General features: G+C 39.8%; 2 protein-coding genes across 3 annotated transcripts in view; one reads left to right on the forward strand and one right to left on the reverse strand.

Moving 5' to 3' along the window:
* Positions 1–24,008, reverse strand: LOC133549801 (tubulin beta chain-like). Of its 2 annotated transcripts, none has more exons than XM_061895594.1 (5): positions 23,810–24,008; positions 7,801–7,909; positions 2,070–2,180; positions 1,746–1,990; positions 1–1,687 (listed from the first exon to the last, which is right to left on the reverse strand). In XM_061895594.1, exons 3-5 carry the CDS (start codon positions 2,128–2,130, stop codon positions 878–880), a joined length of 1,116 nt encoding a protein of 371 aa, XP_061751578.1. In that variant the 5' UTR covers positions 2,131–2,180; positions 7,801–7,909; positions 23,810–24,008; the 3' UTR covers positions 1–877. The 2 variants fall into 2 exon arrangements, with proteins under 2 accessions (XP_061751578.1, XP_061751576.1); XM_061895592.1 differs by lacking the exon at positions 23,810–24,008 and adding an exon at positions 10,521–11,419 and having other exon boundaries at positions 2–1,687.
* Positions 15,647–25,325, forward strand: part of tmem54a (transmembrane protein 54a) — a 16,467-nt gene continuing 6,788 nt past the window's right edge. The window contains exons 1-2 of the mRNA XM_061895597.1: positions 15,647–15,802; positions 20,826–21,022. Coding sequence (XP_061751581.1) covers positions 15,790–15,802; positions 20,826–21,022 — 210 coding nt within the window. The 5' untranslated portion in view covers positions 15,647–15,789. The remainder of the gene's footprint in view (positions 15,803–20,825; positions 21,023–25,325) is intronic.

A 25,325-nucleotide genomic window follows, 5' to 3' on the forward strand; every position in this document is an offset into this window, starting at 1 on the left:
ATGATGCATGCCCCGCAAAAAAGGAGCTTAATGACGACGGGGATGCGCACACATTTTCAGTATTTATGCAGATCCCAAATACACATCAGCAGGTACCAATAGGTAAGAAAAGTTGATTTGGAATAATAAGGCGAAACAAAACACCACATATGTATTCCAATAGATGCCATTTTTGGGTCCTTATGTACACACACTCCATAATCCCCATATGTTGAAGCACAGTACGTCTGACTATAATAGCTGCATTGTGCTGACACTCCATCAAATGATGAGGCTCAGTCGCTTACCTACAAATGTCTACTTAAAATGTCTACAAATCTCTTATGTGACTGCCATACTGGTCACTTGTTACATCATGTACCAAATATAATTTCTTCAATGTTGGTAAGCCCAACCAGAATTCAGTTACACAAGACACTGTCGATTTGAGAAAATGAAAGGATTTTAATAGCGCCTTTCAGTCCGAAAAATACGGTAATTAAAAACCTTCCTAACTCAATTCAGACCAAGATTTGAGGTCAGTGCCTGTCGCACAACAAAATGACTAACACTGTACCCCACAGGAGCTAGTTGCATTTGTGTTGGGATGTTTGACATTATATCTTATCAGTGACGGAACAGGAATGGGCTCAAAATATGTTTGCGCTAAAATTTTATGTGAAGAGCCCCTTAATTAATTAATTAATTTTTGACGCAAAACACCCCACTTGCCCAATGGCTGGCATGGCCGGCCAAGCTTGGTACACAGGAGCCTAATTAATAACAATACCAACTAATTTAAATCAATTTGCATGGTTAGCATGACTGAAATCTGGTGAAGTTTTTCATGTGAGACAATATTTAGAACAAAATAATACTAATAAAGTAATAAATACGCTCAATCTTCTTCGGCATCCTCCTCGCCTTCCCCTTCATCCTCCGCACTGGCGTCCTGGTACTGCTGGTACTCGGACACCAGATCATTCATGTTGCTCTCGGCTTCGGTGAACTCCATCTCGTCCATGCCTTCGCCCGTGTACCAGTGCAAGAAGGCCTTCCGACGCAGCATGGCTGTGAACTGCTCAGAGATACGTTTGAACATGTCCTGGATGGCGGTGGTGTTGCCGATGAAGGTGACGGCCATCTTGAGGCCGCGGGGAGGAATGTCGCAGACGGCGGTCTTGACGTTGTTGGGGATCCACTCGACAAAGTAGCTGCTGTTCTTGTTCTGCACGTTGAGCATCTGCTCATCCACCTCCTTCATGGACATGCGGCCCCGGAACATGGTGGCCACGGTCAGGTAGCGGCCCTGACGCGGGTCGCACGCCGCCATCATGTTCTTGGCGTCGAACGCTTGCTGGGTGAGTTCGGCAACGGTTAGCGCTCGGTACTGCTGGCTCCCCCTGCTGGTCAGGGGGGCAAAGCCCGGCATGAAGAAGTGCAAACGGGGGAAAGGCACCATGTTGACGGCCAGTTTTCGGAGGTCGGCGTTGAGCTGACCCGGGAAGCGTAGGCAGGTGGTGACTCCGCTCATGGTGGAGGAAACCAGGTGGTTCAGGTCTCCGTAAGTGGGCGTGGTCAGCTTGAGCGTGCGGAAACAGATGTCGTAGAGAGCCTCGTTGTCGATGCAGTAGGTTTCATCCGTGTTCTCAACCAGCTGGTGGATGGACAGGGTGGCGTTGTACGGCTCCACCACCGTGTCGGACACCTGGTGAAAACACACAAGCTCAATCATCGCACTCACGCTGTATCACAAAGACACTCACCTTAGGCGAAGGCACCACGCTGAATGTATTCATGATCCTATCGGGGTATTCCTCACGGATCTTGCTGATGAGCAAAGTTCCCATGCCTGATCCTGTTCCACCGCCGAGAGCATGTGTGAGCTGGTAACCTTGCAGGCAGTCGCAGTTTTCCGACTCTTTGCGCACAACATCCAGGACCGAGTCCACCACCTCAGCTCCCTCGGTGTAATGACCTTTGGCCCAGTTGTTACCAGCACCGCTCTGACCTACGCGGGAGACAGCACTACTTTTGTAAACCAGCCTGACCTAAATGTACGACATTAACATAGCTTTTAATTAACCCACCAAACACAAAATTGTCAGGTCGAAATATCTGGCCAAACGGTCCAGATCTCACAGAGTCCATGGTGCCTGGTTCCAAGTCCACAAGAACAGCACGCGGCACATATTTGCCTCCTTTATCCACAACAATGAAAGTCAGAAATTGAGAGAAAGCAATAAAATTGATTAAAAGTTGACGTTGTTGACAAAAATCTTAATTAAATATGTCGCAAACAAATTATTTTGTCAGTGACATCATTCGTTGTGTTTTTTTGGACGGAACCGACGACTGAGCACTACCAGTGACCAGCAAGTAGTGGCTGGTCGACCCCATTTTCTTTAGTGTCACCATCAAAGCAGGGCACACTGTGCTAAGGCCTAGGAGACATCAGTACTAGACTGACAACAAGAGAGCAGAGTTGCTAAATGACACGTCTACGAAAAAGTGAGCAAGCACTATTTAAAGGCCTACTGAAACCCACTACTACCCATCACGCAGTCTGATAGTTTATATTATCAATGATGAAATATTAACATTGCAACACATGCCGATACGAACCTTTTTAGTTTACTAAATTGCAATTTTAAATATCCCAGGAGTTTTTTCTTGAAAACGTCGCGTAATGATGACGTGTACGTTTGACGTCACGGGCTATTAAGAAATATGAGTGCTGCCCACACACAGCTAAAAGTCGTCTGCTTTAACGGCATAATTACACAGTATTTTGGACATCTGTGTTGCTGAATATTTTGCAATATGTTCATTTAATATTGGAGAAATCAAAGTAGAAATATGGAGTTGGGAAGCTTTAGGCTTTAGCCACACAAACACACGGTGATTCCTTGTTTAAAATTCACGGAGGTGAAACTTTACTATGGATCACAGCGAACATGGATCCCAACCAAATGTCAACCAGCAGGTTTCGGTGAGAAAATTGTGGTAAAAAGTCGCTTCTTACCGGAGATCAGCTGAGCTTGGGCCGCCCATAAAGCTGCCGTCGACTTCCCTGAGACACTGCGCGTCAACACACTTGTGGACAAACCCCTCCGACTATCAGGTACTATTAAACTCACTAAAACACTAGCAACACAATAGAAAGATACTGGATTTCCCAGAATTATCCTAGTAAATTTGTCCAAAAACATCTGAATCCGCCCCAATGCAATAGCGTTTTTTTTTTCTTTTTTTCTAGTCCGTCGCTATCAATATCCTCAAACAAGAATCTTTCTTCCTGGCTCAAATTAATGGGGAAATTGTCGTTTTCTCGGTCTTAACAGCTGTTTTTGTTGGAGGCTCCCATTAGAAACAATGTGAAGATGTGAGGAGCCCTCAACATGTGACGTCATCGTCCGCGACTTCCGGTAGAGGCAGGGCTTTTCTCCAGTTGCGAACTTTATCGTGGATGGTCTCTACTAAATCCTTTCAGCAAAAATATGGTAATATCGCAAAATGATCAAGTATGACAAATAGAATGGACCTGCTATCCCCGTTTAAACAAGAAAATCTCATTTCAGTAGGCCTTTAAAGGGCTGTTTGCAACATTTACACAGATGTCCAGAAGGCGCCAACTTTTCAGTGTTTTACACAATGTATCTCGCCCTTTGTAGCTACTTGTACGTAATGACTTAATTTAGGCACGTGCAGTCGTGGTCAAAAGTTTAGAACATAATGTCATGCCTGTTTTGAGTTTCCTATAATTTCTACAATTCTTATTTTTTTTGTGATAGTGATTGGAGCATGTATTTGTTGGTCACAAAAAACATTCATGAAGTTTGGTTCTTTTATGAATTTATCATGGCTTGTGAAAATGTGACCAAATCTGCTGGGTCAAAAGTATACATACAGCAATGTTAATATTTTGTTACATGTCCCTTGGCAAGTTTCACTGCAATAAGGCGCTTTTTGTAGCCATCCACAAGCTTCCGGCAAGCTTCTGGTTGAATTTTTGACATCTCCTTGACACAATTGGTGCAGTTCAGCTATATGTTGGTTTTCTGACATGGACTTGTTTCTTCAGTATTAGTATTACACGTTTAGGTCAGGACTTTGGGAAGGCCATTCTAAAACCTTAATTCTAGCCTGATTTAGCCATTCCTTTACCACCTTTGACGTGTGTTTGGGGTCATTGTTCTGTTGGATCACTCAACTGCGCCCAAGACCCAACCTCCGGGCTCATGATTTTAGGTTTTCCTGAAAAATTTAGAGGTAATCCTCCTTTTTCATTGTCCCATGTAAAGCACCAGTTCCATTGGCAGCAAAACGGGCCCAGGGCATAATACTACCACCACCATGCTTGACGGTAGGAATGGTGTTCCTGGGTTTAAAGGCCTCACCTTTTCTCCTCCAAACATATTGCTGGGTATTCTGGCCAAAAAGCTCATTTTTTTGTTTCATCTGACCACAGAACTTTCCTCCAGAAGCTCTTATATTTGTCCATGTGATGGCAGATTAGCTACTAACAGTCATTGAATGTATATTCTATCATAACATGACTGAAAATTTTCGTTGCTTCTTTTGGACTGCTTTTGTATTCGTGCATGCGCTACCTGCGTATAAGTGTTGACAAGACCGGGTGAATGACGGCCGTAAACACCAATCATTTTATTTGGGCCGGTACATTTTTTTTATTACATAGCCTACCCGTGGTGTTTTTGTTATATTTTTCATTTGTTATATTTTTTACTTTGAAGAGTTTTACTGTGAGGAAGTTGCAAACAGCACCTTTAAGTTGGCATGTACCTCATTGACGTGATTGTAGCTTAACCAAAACGACCTTTGAACTTCTCCAATTGCACCCTTTTTTCTTTCCCCCCTCCCCCTTGTGGAGGGGAGGGCACAGGTTTGGTGGCCATGGATGAAAAACGGGCTGTCCAGAGTTGGGACTCGAGTTGGACAGCTCACCTGTGCATCGGTTGGGGACATCTCTGCGCTGCTGACCTGTCTCCGCTCGAGATGGTCTCCTGCTGGCCCCACTATGGACTGGACTCTCACTATTATGTTAGATCCACTATGGACTGGACTTTCACAATATTATGCTAGACCCACTCGTCGTCCATTGCACCGGTCTCCCCTAGAGGGGGGTCACCCACATCTGCGGTCCTCTCCAAGGTTTCTCATTGTTGTCCCACTGGGTTGAGTTTTTCCTTGCCCTGATGTGGGATCTGAACCGAGGATGTCGTTGTGGCTTGTGCAGCCCTTTGAGACACTTGTGATTTAGGGCTATATAAATGAACATTGATTGATGGATTGAATGAATGATTTTAAAGGAAAATTGTCACTGCGGTCGGAAGTCCCATTTGTAGTCTGATTGCCAGAAGCTAGCCCTAGAGTGTTGTGAAGCTGTCGTCGATATTTTACAGACTATTTGTAATTGTCACGGTAACAAATATACAGGACACAGTGTGTACATTGACAGCTCAATATGTAACACAAACTTTTGTTTCTAAATATGGGATGTTTACATTTTTCAAGGGACAGTTGGCAAAACTAACGGCAAGCATCAGGAATTGACAAATGGCTGTTGGAACCACAAAAACACCGCAAGCGAAACCATCAAAATTCTGGGAATAATTCACCCTTAACACGTTTAAAACACTATCAACTTGCTCAATTTGCAAAGCGGGCTTTGTTTGTCATGGCAGGGCATCTGTGATGGTAGATCATTTAAAGCGGAAGCATGTCCAATGGGACAGGCGCTAGCTTATTAGTTAGCTAGCTAGCTAGCTAGCTAAAAGAGAACCTGAGTTATGTGAAACATTGTTTTAATTACCATTTTAGCTCAAGTCCACAAGTTAAAGTTTGTCTTTCTTTTTGATGAAGCTAGATGAAGCTACCATCTCTGTTGTTAGCTAGCCAGCTAACAACAGAGATGGTGTGAACATTTTAGCTAAAGTCTACTAGCTAAACTTTCTTTTTGACAAAGCTAAATAGCTTATCAGTTGGCTAGCTAACAAAACAAAGAGAGTTGTGTGAAAAATAGTTTTAACTTTAATTTTTAGCAAAAGTCCACTAGCTAAACTTGGGCTTTCTGTTTGAGGATGCTACAATAGCTTCTTAGCTTGCTGTCGAACAACAGAGACGTGTATGTGTGGGAAAAAAAATGTTTAACTGTCATTTTGGCTAATGTCTGCAAACTAAACATCCTTTTTTTTTAGTAAAATAAATAGCTTGTTAGCTTGCTAACAACAAATGAATGGAGTCGTGTGAAAAATAGTTTTATCTGTAATTTTAGCTCAATATTGTCATGATCTGTGGTCTGGATTATGTTTTTTTATTTTCAATCTAAGACTCCTTTAGTTCCTGTTTTTTGTGCACCCTTGTTTGTTTTGGTTATCATGGCTACTTATTGTTTCCATCTGCCTCTGATTAGTGTTCACCCGCTCACCTGCTGCCTGAGCACTAATCAGAGGCATTATTTAAACCTGCCTTGCCCTCCAGTGAGTGCTGGAGTATTGTCTGCTGTGGACTGCCTTTTTTGGAGGCTGAGAGCTATACCCTGGATCCCGACTGCTGTCAGGTTGCTGTTTCCTGGTTTGTGTTTTCCTTGCCTTATTTTTTGAACATTAAAACCATGTTTTCCTTTTCCAAGCCTTTCATCTCTGCATCTTGGGGTTCGTCACCTACACCACCTGACAGAATACTCCAGCCAAATACGAACCCCAAGATGCAGAGATGACAGGCTTGGAAAATGAAAACATGGTTTTAATGTTCAAGAAATAAGGCAAGGAAAACACAAACCAGAAACAGCTAACAGGGACAGGATCCAGGGTATAGCTCTCAGCTTCCAAAAAAAGGCAGCACACAGCAAACAACTCCAGCACCCACCGGAGGGCAAGGCAGGTTTAAATAATGCCTCTGATTAGTGCTCAGGCACCAAGTGAGTGGGTGAACACTAATCAGAGGCAGGTGGAAATAATAAGTAACCATGATAACCAAAACAAACAAGGGTGCACAAAAAACAGGAACCGAAGGAGTCTTAGATTGAAAATCAAAAACATAATCCAGACCACAGATCATGACAAACATTGTCTTTCTTTTTAGGGAGCTGGTGTTTTTTGCTGTTTGCTATTATTGCTGCTATTCTGAATGTTTTGTTTTTATCAGCACTTTGCCTGTCCTTGCTTTTAAATGGAGACATGTTCAAGTAGGACTATTTCTATTGTTGTAGCAGCACATTTCATAAATTAATATTTCTGAATGAAGTAAAATAATCTCTCACCACATTACGCTTCAGGTATTGGGGCTTCACCACATCGCAGATTTATTTCGGATATATTTTTAAAGCATATTTTAGTTTTTTGGTCCTAAATTAAGCAGTTTCAAGCATAAATTGGCGAAACAAAGAAAATGTATCAATTGGAGGAGACCAAACCGATTAGAGCGCACCTTGTTCAGTATCATGAATCATCATTATTTCAAGAGGGCTCAAGCAGTTTTTTTACAGTTTAGCTATGAATATACTTGATTTATATTAATTATTGCAGGAATTCATTTATGGCGGTCATGTCCAGAATCAATTAACAGTGATAAACTAGGAACAACTGGTATCTTTGTTGTCTATATTGTTAGTTAGCAACACATAGATATCTCAAGTTAGATGTAACAGTGCTACATTAGAGACTGCAATAAAGTTGCATAATCCTATAGGTCAAATAAATTGTTTAGATTATCGATGATTAATCAGCTATTAAAATAGTCGTTAGTTGCAGCCCTGATGGACAAAAATGTGCTGTTTGGGGTGAAAGTAGAGAGTACCTGTCGCTTCATTATAGTAAACGTTGATCCTGTCCAGCTGCAGGTCACTGTCTCCATGGTAGGTCCCCGTGGGATCAATGCCATGCTCGTCACTAATCACTTCCCAGAACTGCGAGATTGAAAAGAAAGCAATCAAAAGAGTACAGTACTATTTGTACAATGTAAGTACAGAGTATAATAGTATGTGAGAACCAGTCAGTTTGCTCTTTGGAATTCGTAGGATTATTTTCTTCCATTTGTAACCTGCAAAACCCAAAACCGGTGAAGTTGGCATGCTGTGTAAATCTTAAATAAAAACAGAATACAATGATTTACAAATCCATTTCAGCCTATATTCAATTGAATAGACTGCAAAGACAAGATACTTAACATTCGAACTGGAAAACTTTTATTATTTTTTGTAAATATTAGCTTATTTGGAATTTGATGCCTGCAACATTTTTCAAAAAAGCTAGCACAAGTGGCAAAAAGTTGAGGAATGCTCATCCAACACTCATTTGGAACATCCCATAGGTGAACAGGCTAATTAGAAACAGGTGGGTGCCACGATTGTTTCATGGAAGCAGCTTCCATGAAATTCTCAGTCATTCACAAACAAGGATGGGCTGTGGGTCACCACTTAGTGAACAAATAAATGCGTGAGCAAAATGTCGAACTGTTTAAGAACAACATTTCTTAATGAGCTAATTGCACGGAATTTAGGGATTTTACCATCTAAAGTCTGTAATACCATCAAAAGGTTTAGAGAATCTGGAGAAATCACTGCACGTAAGCGATGATATTGATCCCTCAGACGGTATTGCATCAAAAAGCGACGTCAGTGTGTGAGGAATATCACCACATCGGCTCGGGAACACTTCAGAAAACCACTGTCAATAACTACAGTTGGTCACTACATCTGTAAGTGCAAGTTAAAACTCTACCATGCAAAGTGAAAGCCATTTATCAACAACACCCAGAAACGCAACCGGCTTTGCTCATCTAAGGATTGATGCAAAGAGGAAAAGTGTTCTGTGGTCCGACCAGTCCACATATAAAATTGTTTTTGGAAACTGGACGTTTCCAAACAAAGAGGAAAATAACCTCTGGATAGTGTTCAAAAGCCAGCATCTGTGATGGTATGGGGGTGTATTAGTGCCCAAGGCATGGGTTACTTACACATCTGCGAAGACATCATTAATGCTGAAAGGTACATACAGGTTTTGGAGCAACATGTTACCATCCAAGCAACGTCTTTTCCGAGGACGCCCCTGCTTATTTCAGCAAGACAATGCCAAGCTACGTGTTACAACAACGTGGCTTCATAGTGAAAGAGTGCGGGTACTAGACTGGCCTGCCTGTAGTGCAGACCTGTTTCCCATTGAAAATGTGTCTCCAGAGTTCCAAAACATTGTGAGGACGTGAGGAGCCCTCACCCTTGTGACGTCATCGTCTGCAACTTCCGGTGAAGACAAGGCTTTTTTTTATCAGCACCAAAAGTTGGTGTGACAACTTAATCCTTTCAGCAAAAACATGGCAATATCGTGAAATTATCAAGTATGACACATAGAATGGACCTGCTATCCCCGTTTAAAAAAAAAAAATCTCATTTCAGTAGGCCTTTAAAGTTGATTAAAAACGAATAACAATATTTTCACACAAAATAAATGTCTGCTTTGGGCCTCAATGTTGCCAGAGACGACCCTGTGCATTGATTGATTGAAACGTGTATTAGTAAATTGCACAGTATAGTAATTATTCTTTACAATTGACCACTGAATGGTAACACCCGAATAAGTTTTTAAACTTTTTTAAGTCGTTGTCCACGTTAATCAATTCATGCACCATTACTAAAATACATCACAGGGGTGATTTTAAGGTGTCTCAGTACTTTTGTTTAGAGTCTAGAGCAGTGGTTCTCAAATGGTGGTACACGTACCCCTGGGGGTTCTTGAAGGTATGCCAAGCCGTACGTGCAATTTTTTAAAAATATTCTAAAAATAGCAACAATTCAAAAAACTCCTTTTATAAATATATTTATTGAATAATACTTCAACAAAATATGAATGTAAGTTCATAAACTGAGAAAAGAAATGCAACAATGCAATATTCAGTGTTGACAGCTGGATTTTTTTGTGGACATGTTCCATAAATATTGATGTTAAAGATTTATTTTTTTTGTGAAGAGATGTTTAAAATTAAGTTCATGAATCCGGATGGATCGCTATAAAAATCCCCAAGGAGAGCACTTTTAGTTGATGATTACTTCTACGTGTAGAAATCTTTATTTATAATTAAATCACGTTAATTTTTCAACAAGTTTTTAGTTATAGTTCAAGAAAGACCACTATAAATTAACAATATTTTGCACTGTTATACAATTTAATAAATCAGAAACTGATGACATGGTCCTGTATTTTACTTCTTTATCTCTCTTTTTCAACCAAAAATGCTTTGCTCTGATTAGGGGGTACTTGAATTAAAAAAAACGTTCACGGTACATCACTGAAAAAAGGTTGAGAACCACTGGTCTAGAGCAGTGGTTCTCACGTACCCCTTGGCATACCTTCAAGTACCCCCCGGGGTACGCGTACCCCCATTTGAGAACCACTGGTCTTGAGAATAAAAATTAATGTATAAATCATCATATTTGCAAAAAAAATTGTTAACTGACTTACTTCGGCAGTTAAAAATGTATGTATAAATCGTCATATTTGCAAATAAATTGTTAACTGACTTACCTTGGCACCAATCTGGTTTCCACACTGGCCAGCCTGAAGATGAACTATTTCTCTCATTGTGCACGCAAGGGATGGAACAATAAAATAAGTTTGGGAACTTTTAAATTCTTCTTGCTTCCTCTTCTTGAGATGTTTTACAGTGCCTGTGCTGTAGCGCCTCAGCCCAAGGACAGCGTGGCCCCCCACCACCACACAGTGCTCCCCCCCTCTGTCACAGAGTGCACGCGTGCACGTCGACTTTTCTGCCTGGCGTCTGACAGAGGGCGCTATCTCTACATTACAGCTGTATAATGGCAGTGTTTGTCTATGTATACCAACTTGAATCATTTACAACATGCTTTTAATCGTGAGCGGTATATTTACAAACGGCATTTTATTTTGATAGCGTCACACGTGCTTTTACGTCTAAAGGGCCTATACAGGAAGTGTTAACTCTAACCGTGGCTTGATGGCGTGTTTTCCTCCGTAACATGTGCGGTGTAGTTTTAAAATAATGAAACCCATGGTATTTTCTGTTATCGTGAAATTAATAACACATAAAGTGTGAAGAAATAATGACATTACTTTGAAAGTACCATACGTATATTAGCTTTCTCAATGTCTTACTTTGTCTACTTATTAAATTATACGTTTTAGTTGAACAGAATTCAGTAGCGTTCAAGTATCATGTGTACAATTTTAGGTGTACATGACAAAAAAAACTATTTAAATGATACTTAGACTGGATTTTATTTAAAACATTTTTGGGCGCGTGATACCACTTTCCCAAGATGAATTGCGTGTTCGCCAAGGTGTCTGGCAATGTTACGCCAAATGTCTTCCCCCCTACAAAAACCTTCCCCCGATTAATACATACGTTTTGTTAACGCTATACTATAAAAATATAACGCTATATTATAAAAATACAGACGTTTTGTTAACACTACATTATTAAAAATTAAATTAAAAAAACAATTTACAAACACAAGCTACGGGATGACGCATTTACTTCCAGGGTCACGATTCCTCTTACGTCATCCCATAGCTTGTGTTTGCAAAATTGTTTTTTTAATTTTAAATTTTTTTATAATATAGCGTTAACAAAACGTCAGTATTTTTATGTTATAGCGTTATATTTTTATAATATAGTGTTAACAAAACGTCTGTATTAATCATAACCACGGAAGTAAATGGGGGGGAGGCTTTTGTAGGGGTAAGAAATTTGGCGTGACAGCGAGCTCTATATCAGTGGTTCTCAACCTTTTTTCAGTGATGTACCCCCTGTGAACATTTTTTTTAAATTCAAGTACCCCCTAATCAGAGCAAAGCATTTTTGGTTGAAAAAAAGAGATAAAGAAGTAAAATACAGCACTATCTCATCAGTTTCTGATTTATTGAATTGTATAACAGTGCAAAATATTGCTCATTTGTAGTGGTCTTTCTTGAACTATTTGGAAAAAAAGATGTGACAATAACTAAAAACTTGTTGAAAAATAAACAAGTGTTTCAATTATAAATAAAAATTTCGACACAGAAGTAATCAACTTAAAGTGCCCTCTTTGTGGATTGTAATAGAGATCCATCTGGATTCATGAACTTAATTCTAAACATTTCTTTACAAAAAAAGAACTCTTTAAAGGCCTACTGAAATGAGATTTTCTTATTTAAACGGGGATAGCAGGTCCATTCTATGTGTCACACTTGATCATTTCGCAATATTGCCATATTTTTGCTGAAAGGATTTAGTAGAGAACATCCACGATAAAGTTCGCACCTTTCGGTGCTAAGAGAAAAGCCTGGCCTGAACCGGAAGTCGCAGACGATGACGTCACATGTTGACGGCTCCTCACATATTCACATTGTTTTTAATGGGAGCCTCCAACAAAAAGTGCTATTCGGACCGAGAAAACAACAATTTCCCCATTAATTTGAGCGAGGATGAAAGATTTGTGTTTGAAGATATTGATAGCAATGGACTAGAAAAAACAAAAAGTATAAAATTAAAAAAAAGGAAGGCGATTGGAACGGATTACGATGTTTTTAGAGACATTCACTAGGATAATTCTGGGAAATCCCTTATCTTTCTATTGTGTTGCTAGTGTTTTAGTGAGTTAAATAGTCCCTGATAAGTTTCACCTCCAGGAATTTTAAACAAGGAATCACCGTGTGTTTGTGTGGCTAAAGGCTAAAGCTTCCCAACTCCATCTTTCTACTGTGACTTCTCCAATACTAATTGAACAAATTGCAGAAGATTCAGCAATCCATCCATCCATCCATCTTCTTCCGCTTATCCGAGGTCGGGTCGCGGGGGCAACAGCCTAAGCAGGGAAACCCAGACTTCCCTCTCCCCAGCCACTTCGTCTAGCTCTTCCCAGGGGATCCCGAGGCGTTCCCAGGCCAGCCGGGACACATAGTCTTCCCAACGTGTCCTGGGTCTCCCCCGTGGCCTCCTACCGGTTGGACGTGCCCTAAACACCTCCCTAGGGAGGCGTTCTGGTGGCATCCTAACCAGATGCCTGAACTACCTCATCTGGCTCTTTTCGATATGAATGAGCAGCGGCTTTACTATCTCCCTTTCTCTAAGGGAGAGCCCCGCCACACGACGGAGGAAACTCATTTCGGCCGTTTGTACCCGTGATCTTATCCTTTCGGTCATGACCCAAAGCTCATGACCATAGGTGAGGATGGGAACATAGATCGACCGGTAAATTGAGAGCTTTGCCTTCCGGCTCAGCTCCTTTTTCACCACAACGGATTGGTACAACATCCGCATTACTGAAGACGCAACACCGATCCGCCTATCAATCTCACGATCCACTCTTCCCTCACTCGTGAACAAGACTCCTAGGTACTTGAACTCCTCTGAGGAGTGTGATCCCACGATAGTTGGAACACAAGCTCCGGTCCCCCTTCTTAACGAGAGGAACCACAACCCCGGTCTGCCAATCCAGAGGTACCGCCCCCGATGTCCACGCGATGCTGCAGAGTCTTGTCAACCAAGACAGCCCCACAGCATCCAGGGCCTTAAGGAACTCCGGGCGGATCTCGTCCACCCCTGGGGCCTTGCCACCGAGCAGCTTTTTAACTACCTCAGCGACCTCAGCCCCAGAAATAGGAGAGTCAACCACAGATTCCCCAGGCACTGCTTCCTCATAGGAAGACGTGTTTGTGGGATTGAGGAGGTCTTCGAAGTATTCCTTTCACCTATCCACAACATCCGCAGTTGAGGTCAGCAGAACACCATCCGCACCATACACGGTGTTGATAGTGCACTGCTTCCCCTTCCTGAGGCGGCGGAGGGTGGTCCAGAATCGCTTCGAAGCCGTCCGGAAGTCGTTTTCCATAGCTTCCCCGAACTCCTCCCATGTCCGAGTTTTTGCCTCCGCGACCGCTGAAGCCGCACACCGCTTGGCCTGTCGGTACCTGTCCACTGCCTCCGGAGTCCTATGAGCCAAAAGGACCCGATAGGACTCCTTCTTCAGCTTGACGGCATCCCTCACCGCTGGTGTCCATCAAGGGGTTTTAGGATTGCGGCCCCGACAGGCACCAACTACCTTGCGGCCACAGCTCCGATCAGCCTCCACGACAATAGAGGTGCGGAACATGGTCCATTCGGACTCAATGTCTAGCACCTCCCTCGTGACATTTTCGAAGTTCTTCCGGAGGTGGGAATTGAAACTTTCTCTGACAGGAGACTCTGCCAGACGTTCCCAGCAGACCCTCACAATGCGTTTGGGCCTGCCAGGTCTGTCCAGCATCCTCCCCCACCATCGCAGCCAACTCACCACCAGGTGGTGATTGGTAGAAAGCTCCGCCCCTCTCTTCACCCGAGTGTCCAAAACATAAGGCCGCAAATCCGATGACACAACTACAAAGTCGATCATGGATCTGCGGTCTAGGGTGTCCTGGTGCCAAGTGCACGTATGGACACCCTTATGTTTAAACATGGTGTTTGTAATGGACAAACTGTGACGAGCACAGAAGTCCAATAACAAAACACCACTCGGGTTCAGATCCGGGCGGCCATTCTTCCCAATCACGCCTCTCCAGGTTTCACTGTCGTTGCCAACATGAGCGTTGAAGTCCCCCAGTAGGACAAGGGAATCACCCGGGGGAGCACTTTCCAGTACTCCCTCGAGTGAACCCAGATTCAGCAACACAGATGTTCAAAATACTGTGTAATTATGCCGTTAAAGCAGACGACTTTTAGCTGTGTGTGTGCGCAGCGCTCATACTTCCTAAAAACCCGTGAAGTCTTGCGTACACGTTATCATTACACGACGTCCATCCATCCATTTTCTACCGCTTATTCCCTTTCGGGGTCGTGGGGGGCGCTGGCGCCTATCTCAGCTACAATCGGGCGGAAGGCGGGGTACACCCTGGACAAGTCGCCACCTCATCGCAGGGCCAACACAGATAGACAGACAACATTCACACTCACATTCACACACTAGGGCCAATTTAGTGTTGCCAATCAACCTATCCCCAGGTGCATGTCTTTGGAAGTGGGAGGAAGCCGGAGTACCCCCAGGAAATTTAAAATTGCAATTTAGTAAACTAAAAAGGCCGTATTGGCATGTGTTGCAATGTTAATATTTCATCATTGATATATAAACTATCAGACTGCGTGGTGGGTAGTAGTGGGTTTCAGTAGGTCTTTAACATCAATATTTATGGAACATGTCCACAAAAAATCTAGCTGTAAACACTGAATATTGCATTGTTGCATTTCTTTTCGCAGTTTATGAACTTACATTCATATTTTGTTGAAGTCTTATTCAATAAATATATTCACAAAGGATCTTTGAATTGTTGCTATTTTCAGAATATTAAAAAAAAAAAAATCTCACGTACCCCTTGGCATACCTTCAAGTACCCCCACGGGTACGCGTACCCCCATTTGAGAACCACTGCTCTTTATGGCTGACTTTTTTTTTTCCCCTCGAGGCTTGCCGTAGATAGAAAGCGCGTGCACGTCTTTACAGCTCGCACGCATATGCAAATAGATATAAATTACACCAGGTTGTAAAAATATTGATATTCTATATCAGGAAATCGAATATCTTTCGCCATAAAAGTGCAGTCGGTGTCGCGCAGAGGTGTCACGTGAACGCGAAGAGGGGCGGAGCTTCCGTTCAGGTACGGAAGTAGGAGGAGTCAGAGGCGTGTCCACAGGTGAGCCGCCAGTCGAAGAGAAGGCACATTATGTCAACTTTTGTCTAAATGCTGTCATCAATCGTAGCAGAGCGACTCCAAGTGTAAAATGATATAAAAGAAGAGGACGTCAATCATGGCGAATTTGGGTATGTTTTATTTTGAATAAGTATTTTTTTTTATTTTTAGGTGTGGTCTTCAGGTTTCATGGCGGAAGTCCAGTAGACGTCTGACTTGTTTATACCTGTTTTATTCATCTTTTTATTCGACATGTAATACCTTAAAATGTTTTGAACTTGTTCAGTTCTATGCTATATGAAATGATTTGCCAAGCTGGAGAAATGCACAATATGTACCGTACATTTATAATTGGTATGAATTCGAATGCTCATGTACTAGAATTAGAAACGGGACAACTATTAGAATTGTATTTATACGCAGTGGCACTCAAGTAGTGCTTTATGATTTCAAACTACAGTAAACACAATGGGAGAAATTAGTATTTGATCACCTGAAAAGTGATGTTTACATCCTTACAAATATATAACAAGTTCTGAATTAAAAAGGTGTGTTTATTTGCTTTTAACAACACGTCGATATGTGGCATATTTTTCCAAATAATATTTAAATACTTTTAAGGCCTCTGTATTTCATTATTTTAATTAAGAGCAAGGAAATTATTATTTAGTATTTAATAACCAAACTCCGGTTTATTTGCTGGTGGAGGTAACTATGATCGTCATGATGTTATGAAGTGACTATTTTGGCTCAATAATTTGTCCAGGGTGAACCCCGCCTTCTGCCCGAATGCAGCTGAGATAAGCTCCAGGATAGATGGATGGAATTTGTCTCATTGTGTTTTGTGGCTATGCAAAACATTTTAGTTATCCTTACTGCAAAGAAAGGTGCACGGACATGTCTTATATTTTATTTAAATGTTTTTATGTACATTTGATTTATATTTTCAATAACATGTTTGTGCTGTTAACATTGTTTAACACAGAAGACAGTGTTTCCCACAGGTCAGGCATCTATTTGTGGTGGTGTGGTCGGGCGGCAGGGGTGGGGGTAAATGGGGGAGGTGGTGGTGGTGGGGGGTTTGACCAGCGATGACCAAGAAGAACGCGGAGTTGGAATATAATTACAACACTTTATGTACATATTTACATACATATTTATATAATATTTACATATTTATATAATATGTAACTACAAGCTCCATTCACAGACAGAATCCCATTGCTTTTATGAGCGGTCGAGCCGAAAAAAAATAAAAACAATTTATTTTATTTGTGGCGGCCGTAATTCTTTCGTGGCGGGTCGCCACAAATAAATGAATGTGTGGGAAACCCTGGAAGATATCCAGAGCCTTGCATAATTTTTATTGTAGAAGCCATATTAAGCCGTTTCCCAGACAGCAGTTGTTTGATCTGCTACAAATAATAAAATACACGAATACAATTGAAACTTTTCACTGGTTCGGTCCCATAAAATGTAATGCCTTTAAAATATTTAAATATTGTGGAAAGATAGTACTATGTAAGAATTTCTTAGGCCTTGAAAACCAAAACTTGTATTTAAGATGTTTTAATGTATTTATAATAATCCAAAAGGAGGGCACCTTGATCTGCAATTATTATTATTTAGTATTAGAAATTGAAGTTTTTGTATCTGTATTTTGATTTCTAAATGTTTCAAAAATAAGCACTGCACACGAACCCTCTGTACAGTAATTAATCAGAAGTGGTGCTACAGTGCATTTCTCTGGTTAAAGGGTATTAAATAAATACATGTAATATATTACACTGATACCAAACTAATGCTGCAGTCTCTGTAATCATCTTGTGCATTAGATAATACAGGTGTACCTAATGTTTTAGCCTGCAGTACTTTTTACTTTATATGTAAGTAAGAATGGCAACAAACATGACTCTATTATGACCCAAAACACTCTTAGTGTGTCTGCACAGCTGAACAAGCAGCAAACAAAATACAACCTGACCCCTCAGTGAAGACCACACCCAAACCTGTTGTTCACTATGTAGAGAGAGAAAGAGATTGAGACGAGAGAGCGAGAGAGGGAGAGAGAGAAGAAATTGGGGTTACATGTCATCATCTGGTATGAGATGAAAAAACAACCAAGAAACAAAATATAATATTGTGCATATGTATGTCTTGCCTGGTTCTAAGGTGTTGCATTTGAATGTATCGCCCACTTCCTGGCTGAACTCTATCTGTTGAAACCACAAACCATCTCAGACATTTTCCCAGGGTGCCGCTCGCTGTTAGCGCTTGATTTTCCAAATGTTGTAAAGCTGTTATGTGAACTGTGCGCAGCTGTGAAGACTGAAATATGGACAACCGTGTACAGGATTCTTTGTGGTTGTTGTGGCCTAAAATACTCATTCGCAGCAGCTTTTTTCAGAAAGATGCAATGTTTTAAGGTTTATTTTGTTTTTATAACATTCATTTTCATGCATTTTTTAAATAAATATTTAATCGTTTCTTAAACGAAAATAGTTTGAGAACCACTGATCTAGATAATTGGTTATCAAACTTTTTTTTTTTACTCCAATACTAACTCAGATTGCTCTCCGATTGCCACAAAGTATTCATTAAAATCAAGGCAGAGGTTTTATTTAACAAGTATATTTAATATTTACGGCCACTGTTACATTACACACAGTTATAATATAGGAAAATAAAACACTGTACTTTAATAAAGTGATTCTTTTGTATACCACTAGATCAGGGGTCGGCAACCCAAAATTTTTAACGAGCCATCTTGAACCAAAAATTCGAAAAAAGATCTGTATAGAGCTGAAAAAAAAAAACGCCTTATATATATAAGTATTATAATGAAGGCAACACATAATGTAAGTGTCTATATTAGCCTATAGGGCTGCAAATCTTTGGGTGTTCAACAATTCGATTCAATATCAATTCTTGGGGTCACGATTCGATTCCAAATCGATTTTTTTTTTTCCATTCAAAACGATTCTCGATTCAAAAATGATTTTTTCCCGATTTAAAATGATTCTCTATTCATTCAATAAATAGGATTTCAGCAGGATCTACCCCAGTCTGCTGACATGCAAGCAGAGTAGTAGATTTTTGTAAAAAGCTTTTATAATTGTAAAGGACAATGTATTATCAACTGATTGCAATAATGTAAATTTGTTTTAACTATTAAACGAACCAAATATATTGGGCACAGTGTGTTGTCAAGCTTATGAGATGCGATGCAAGTGTAAGCTACTGTGAAACTATTGTTCTTTTTTTAATTTTTATACATGTCTAATGATAATGTCAATGAGAGATTTTTAATCACTGCTATGCTGAAATTACAACTAATATTGATACTGTTGTTGATCATCATTTTTGTTTCACTACTTTTGGTTTGTCTTCTCCCAATTGCTCTGTTTATTGCAGTTCTGAGTGTTGCTGGAATGGAATTGGATTGCATTGTTATGGTATTGCTATGTATTGTTTAGTTGGATTGATAAAAAAAAAAAAAACAAACCCAAAAAAATCTTATTTTTTAAAAATGAGAATCGAATCGGAATCGCACAACCTGAGAATCGCGATTCAAATTCGAATAGATTTTTTCCCACACCCCTATTAGCCTACCATCAAAAATACTTTAAAAGTCTTTTATACATTTTACAATGAAGGCAACAAAGGATTTAAGTGTTTATGTTAGCCTACTATCAAAAACTGATGCAAATTTTTGTTGACAGAAATGTTGTATTTTATTATCTATTCTACACATTTTTGCAACATTGGAAATCATTAGTAAAATGGGGACTTTTCACAAGATGAGATAACTTCTGGTAATTACTGTCTTCAATGGCCAAAGGTATATATTTGTGTGTCCAAGTTAAAGGAAACGGCGGGCTGTCCTCTTCTAATGGATTTATGACAATCTTTGCAAGCTGGGTAATGTTTGCTGTGGTCTGGAACAACATGGTACACAAAAAACTATCAGAAATGCAGCCAATATTACATACATATAATATGTCATGAGACATGCAAACATAAATTAAATACACAGAGGACATAAGACAAGGAAATTAAATCAGCTCAAATATACCTACAAACGAGGCATAATGATGCAATATGTACATACAGCTAGCATAAATAGCATTTTAGCATCTATTAGCTTGCAGTCATAGATTGACAAAATATGCCTAATGTGCACTCCAGCATATCAATAAAATCATCCAAGTTCACCTTTGTGCATTCAAGCACAGCATAAAATGTTTGGTGGACATAATTGAGACAAAGAAGGAGTGGCATAACACACGTCTTTCTGTGGCAGCATCGGAGAAAGTTGTACATGTAAACAAACTACGATCAGTTCAAGGATCACTGAAATTATTAGGACATAATGATGCTTGCCAAATACTCTCATCAGAGAAGCATGTTTAATATAAACAGTGGGATTTCTAACAATTGGGAGGGTTTGTGTCATGTTTGTCCTTTTACAGAAAATATATTAAAACAAAAATATTTTTTCTTCATCATTTCTATTTTCACACATCTCTGAAAGAGGTCCAGGAAGCCAGTACGGTCGTGCAGGTTGCTAACCCACCAACTAGGTGGACTACGCATACCACAGTTTGAGAATGATAGCCATCAGAGCAGACGTGAGGGCATGAAACAAGCAGGAATAACAGGAGAAGGGGAGAAAACTGGCTGATAGCAGAAAATAAAATGCCCACATAAGTTACAGAGGCAACCAAAACTGCGTGCAAACTCAGGTCCAATTGATTGATTCAATTTTGATTGAGACTTGTATTACTAGATTATATACTGTATTCCGTACAATTGACCACTAAATGGTAACACCCAAATTAAGTTTTTCAACTTGTTTAAGTCGGGGTCCACCTTAATCAATTCATGGTAAATGCATGAACCTTACAATTTTACACTTTGGCGTTGTTTAACACGAGTATCCAATATTGTAATAACGTAAGTCAGCGAAGAGGAACATCATTGTAACTGTTTGGATAAAACGTCCACATCTTAATTTTGAGGTTTCGGTGACAAAGCATTTAACTATTAGTCTAACATATAATAAAGTCACTACATTTTTGGAAGATGCAGAAGAAGCACTATGGCTTTGTTGTGTTATCACTGTACAATAAAAGACGTATTTCTGTTGTGCAGGAGTATGCTGCGCCAACCTCAAAGACAGCAAATCCCTGATGAAGATGGGCTTGAGTCTGGTGCTGGTGGGCCACGTCAATTTCCTGCTCGGAGCTCTGGTGCACGGTGCTGTGCTCCGGCACATCAACGTGCACATCGAGGCTCGCATCATGGTGTACGCCATCGCTAATGTCATTGCCATTGTGGCGGGCCTCATGGTGAGATACTGAAGAAGGAGTGGAGAAGTTACTCTATGTAATGCAGACACATTTGCCTTTGTTTTTATAGGACCCAGATATGAACTTCAAAACTTGTGCCCCTGTCTGTCATGACAAGGCACACAAAAAAGCCTCAAGAACCCGTGTTTGTAAATAAACAGGAAGTTGGTTTAAACTACGGCTGCACGATTAAGCGATTATAAATCGTTATCTGATCAATTAACTATGACTAGGAATGTAACGATAAAGGGTATTCATTTCAACCGGGGTAAAACTCTTGATGGTTAGTATTACCGTTTTAAATTAAAATGTTTGAAATTCGTTGACTGATAGCCGCAGTGCGATAAACTCACGGATGAACTGGTGCTAGCTTTAAATGCTAACATGAATACAGGAGACATTAACGTCTTTCCCCATTAGAAAACACATACTCCAATCTGAACTTACTATAGATAAACGCATTGCTGTCTGAGCCACTAAACTCTTCAATTGTGCTCATTGAACAGACAAGCTGTACTTTCTTTTTGTGTCTCTCAGGGTGATCCTTCTGTACTCAGAGGAAGAGACAAGGGGTGTTTCTACGGCATGTTCAAAGACCGCTGAACAGAGTAGGAAGCCACAAAGCCAGCCAAAACGCGTATCAGTCCAGCATAGGAAACACAAAACATGCAAAATAGTGGGCTTTTTAACAGTCAGCCTATTTTAGTTATTGAAAAAATATACATAAATTCCCATTTGTAAAAGCACACAGCACAAATATCACAATAATTGTGATATGACATTTTCATATCGTTACATCCCCAATTATGATGATGTTAAAAAAAAGAAAATCATTAAATCATATCACACACCTGCTTTTCCAGAGAACACACAGCAGAAGGGTTATTTTACCATTTAACCATTTATTTTGCGAGAAAATCAATGCATTCAAAGTTAAACAGAAGCATGTCTTGCGTTGTGCATTTATTTGGTAATCAATTAGAAACAGTCACGGAAGGCAAAGTATTTGTTGCATGAGTGCAGGTCCGCCTCCACAAGCACATTCAAAAACCATGTGCAGAAAGTTTAAATAATGCCGAAACAGCAGCTTTCAGCAACACACGCTTGTTTTCAACTCTGTAAGATACATATACATCTTCCGTGCTTGTATCTCCACTTGTTCTTTTGTCTATGGTTCCATTCTACCCCAATGATTTCTGGGTATATGTAGTTACTCTCAAACAACCCACAGACGACACCCCAACCTTTATCACTTCCAAAAGTGCTAAGTATTTCCAGACAGGGCTTGGAGACGCTTTTTTCTGATTTGGCAACGCTTCATGTTACAGGTGAATTGTGTAAATCAGACGTTGTTCAAAGTGTGGGCCAGAGGCCATTTGTGGAATGCTGACTGTTAGCACTAGAAGTCCCGGAGAGCAGCCATTTGGCTTTTCTACACATAAAACCTAGGTAGAGAAAATAATCCTGAGAGTTCTAGTGTTAATGGGCCTGTAGCACATTAAAGAAATTAAAAACAAAACAATGCAATGACAAAAAGCTAAACTGTTGATAAAGTAATGAATAAAGACACAAATATTTATCTTTAAATATATGTACAATGTTTCTTAGCCCTTTTATTACAAAAAACATGATTGTGTCAGCAACCCCCGTCCGTCTGTTGTCTTAAGTGTTGTGTTTTTACCAAAAAATCGCCCAGCGCCAGTCCAGACAGACCAATTAGGTCCAAGTCAGGTGTTGTATTTTAAAGACCCTCTCTTTGGGACTTTGACCAAATGAGCCCGAATCCAAGTTACACATACTAAACAGATGGATGATGATTAACTACAAATCATTTTCGCCTGCCTTACTCCATTGGATGCGACGGGTATGGCGAAAAACTTGTCTGGCAAGCCGTCACAAAATATGCAAACGCTAATCAAAATCGAATTTTGTGAAGCAAGATTTCCCTGAAGTTATACATAGATTACTTTAGAAATGAGTCACAGTGTCACTCAATGGCAACAAAATATTAAAAAACCCCTGCATTTTCTGATTCATACCAAAATACATATTATTTTTAATGTTTAATATTATTTTATTAGCAGTTTTTCTGTTCTTAAGTTAATGATTGCTATATATTTGTGTTGTTGATTCTTAAAAATTCTACATATATTTCTTATTGACTTAATAAGATTTGATATCGTAAAATGTATTTGAGTTTTTGGAAAAGTGCTTATAAACATCCATCCATTTTCTACCGCTTGTCCAGTTTGGTGTCACGGGGATGCTACATTTCGGTGGAAGGCTGGCTTCCAAACAAAATATCATTAATAAACCAAACAAAAACATTTACTCAACATGCATAAACCCAGAGACAGCTTTTGTTTTGAATGAAATTTGAATAGTATAATTCAATTTTAAGAGTTACTGTGCATTTTTGGAATTTTGCCTGTCATTCACAATCATTATGTAAGAAAAGTACACGTTTTTCAATGTTTTTAATGCTTTCTAAATGTTCAATAAATGCGTTGAGAAGTCCGCTTACAATGCAACCTATGGGAGTTGCTCTATTCTGTCTACAAAACCCTTAAAAAACATCCAACCACTAAGGTTTTTATATACATGATGTAAGTATTAATGTAATGTAGTAACAGGGACGTTTCTAATAACATTGACGTATTTTGCTTAAGCATTCGCGAAGCATTAATTAAAAAAAGTGTCACAACTTTCATTTTTTTCTTTGACAACATCGCTGATTATTGCTCACTGCAGACTTTATGAAAGCAAACAGAATAAAACATCACTTACTCTATATGGTCTGCTGTTATTAGGATGCCGACTGATAGAATATTGTCATACTCCTGTTTTAGGTGAATGTCTCACAATCCTCATAAGGAAAAGGGGGTGGGACCAAACGTCTTTTTGTGTTTTTCTCACCATTCTGGGTCTAAATTAGCTGTCAAAGGGGACAAACTTGTCGGATTACATCCTCACCCTTCTACAATCAAGGTGAGAGGCATGATTTATGATCTGGAATAAACTTTCACCAGCACCGAGGAGAGGAAGTTTGTGATCGCGCTTATAATAACAAAATCACTCATACTTGGTTAATACACAAAATGTAAATGGAGTATTATTAGTGGGTTTTTCGATGGTTATTTTTTGGGTTTTATGGGCGGTATGGAGGATCTCCCATTGGCTCCTCTGTAACAGTTAACAGTCAAATATTTAATATATATATATTAAATATACATATATATTACATATATATATATTAAATATACATATATATTAAATATATATATACACAGTGGGGCAAAAAAGTATTTAGTCAGCCACTGATTGTGCAAGTTCTCCCACTTAAAATGATGACAGAGGTCTGTAATTTTCATCATAGGTACACTTCAACTGTGAGAGACAGAATGTGAAAAAAAAGTCAGGAATTCACATTGTTGTAATTTTGAAGAATTTATTTGTCAATTATGGTGGAAAATAAGTATTTGGTCAACCATTCAAAGCTCTCATGGATGAAAGGAGGTTTTGGCTCAAAATCACACGATACATGGCCCCATTCATTCTTTCCTTAACACGGATCAATCGTCCTGTCCCCTTAGCAGAAAAACAGCCCCAAAGCATGATGTTTCCACCCTCATGCAAACACGACGAGTTGAGTTTATACCAAAATGGATACATAGATGATACAGCAGAGGATTGGGGGAATGTCATGTGGTCAGATGAAACCAAAATAGAACTTGTTGGTATAAACTCAACTCGTCGTGTTTGGAGGAAGAAGAATACAGAGTTGCATCCCAAGAACACCATACCTACTGTGAAGCATGAGGGTGGAAACATCATGCTTTGGGGCTGTTTTTCTGCATAGGGGACAAGAAGATTGATCCGTGTTAAGGAAAGAATTAATGGGGCCATGTATCGTGAGATTTTGAGCCAAAATCTCCTTCCATCAGTGAGAGCTTTGAATGGTTGACCAAATACTTATTTTCCACCATAATTTACAAATACATTATTTAAAATTCCTACAACGTGAATTCCTGGATTTTTTTTTTCACATTCTGTCTCTCACAGTTGAAGTGTACCTATGATGAAAATTACAGACCTCTGTCATCATTTTAAGTGGTAGAACGTGCACAATCGGTGGCTGACTAAATACTTTTTTGCCCCACTGTATATATATATAAATAAAATAAATACTTGAATTTCAGTGTTCATTTATTTACACATATACACACACATAACACTCATCTACTCATTGTTGAGTTAAGGGTTGAAATGTCCATCTTTGTTCTATTCTCTGTCACTATTTTTC

This window comes from Nerophis ophidion, linkage group LG03 (assembly GCF_033978795.1).
Source record: "Nerophis ophidion isolate RoL-2023_Sa linkage group LG03, RoL_Noph_v1.0, whole genome shotgun sequence".
In the NCBI taxonomy this organism is placed as follows: domain Eukaryota; kingdom Metazoa; phylum Chordata; class Actinopteri; order Syngnathiformes; family Syngnathidae; genus Nerophis; species Nerophis ophidion.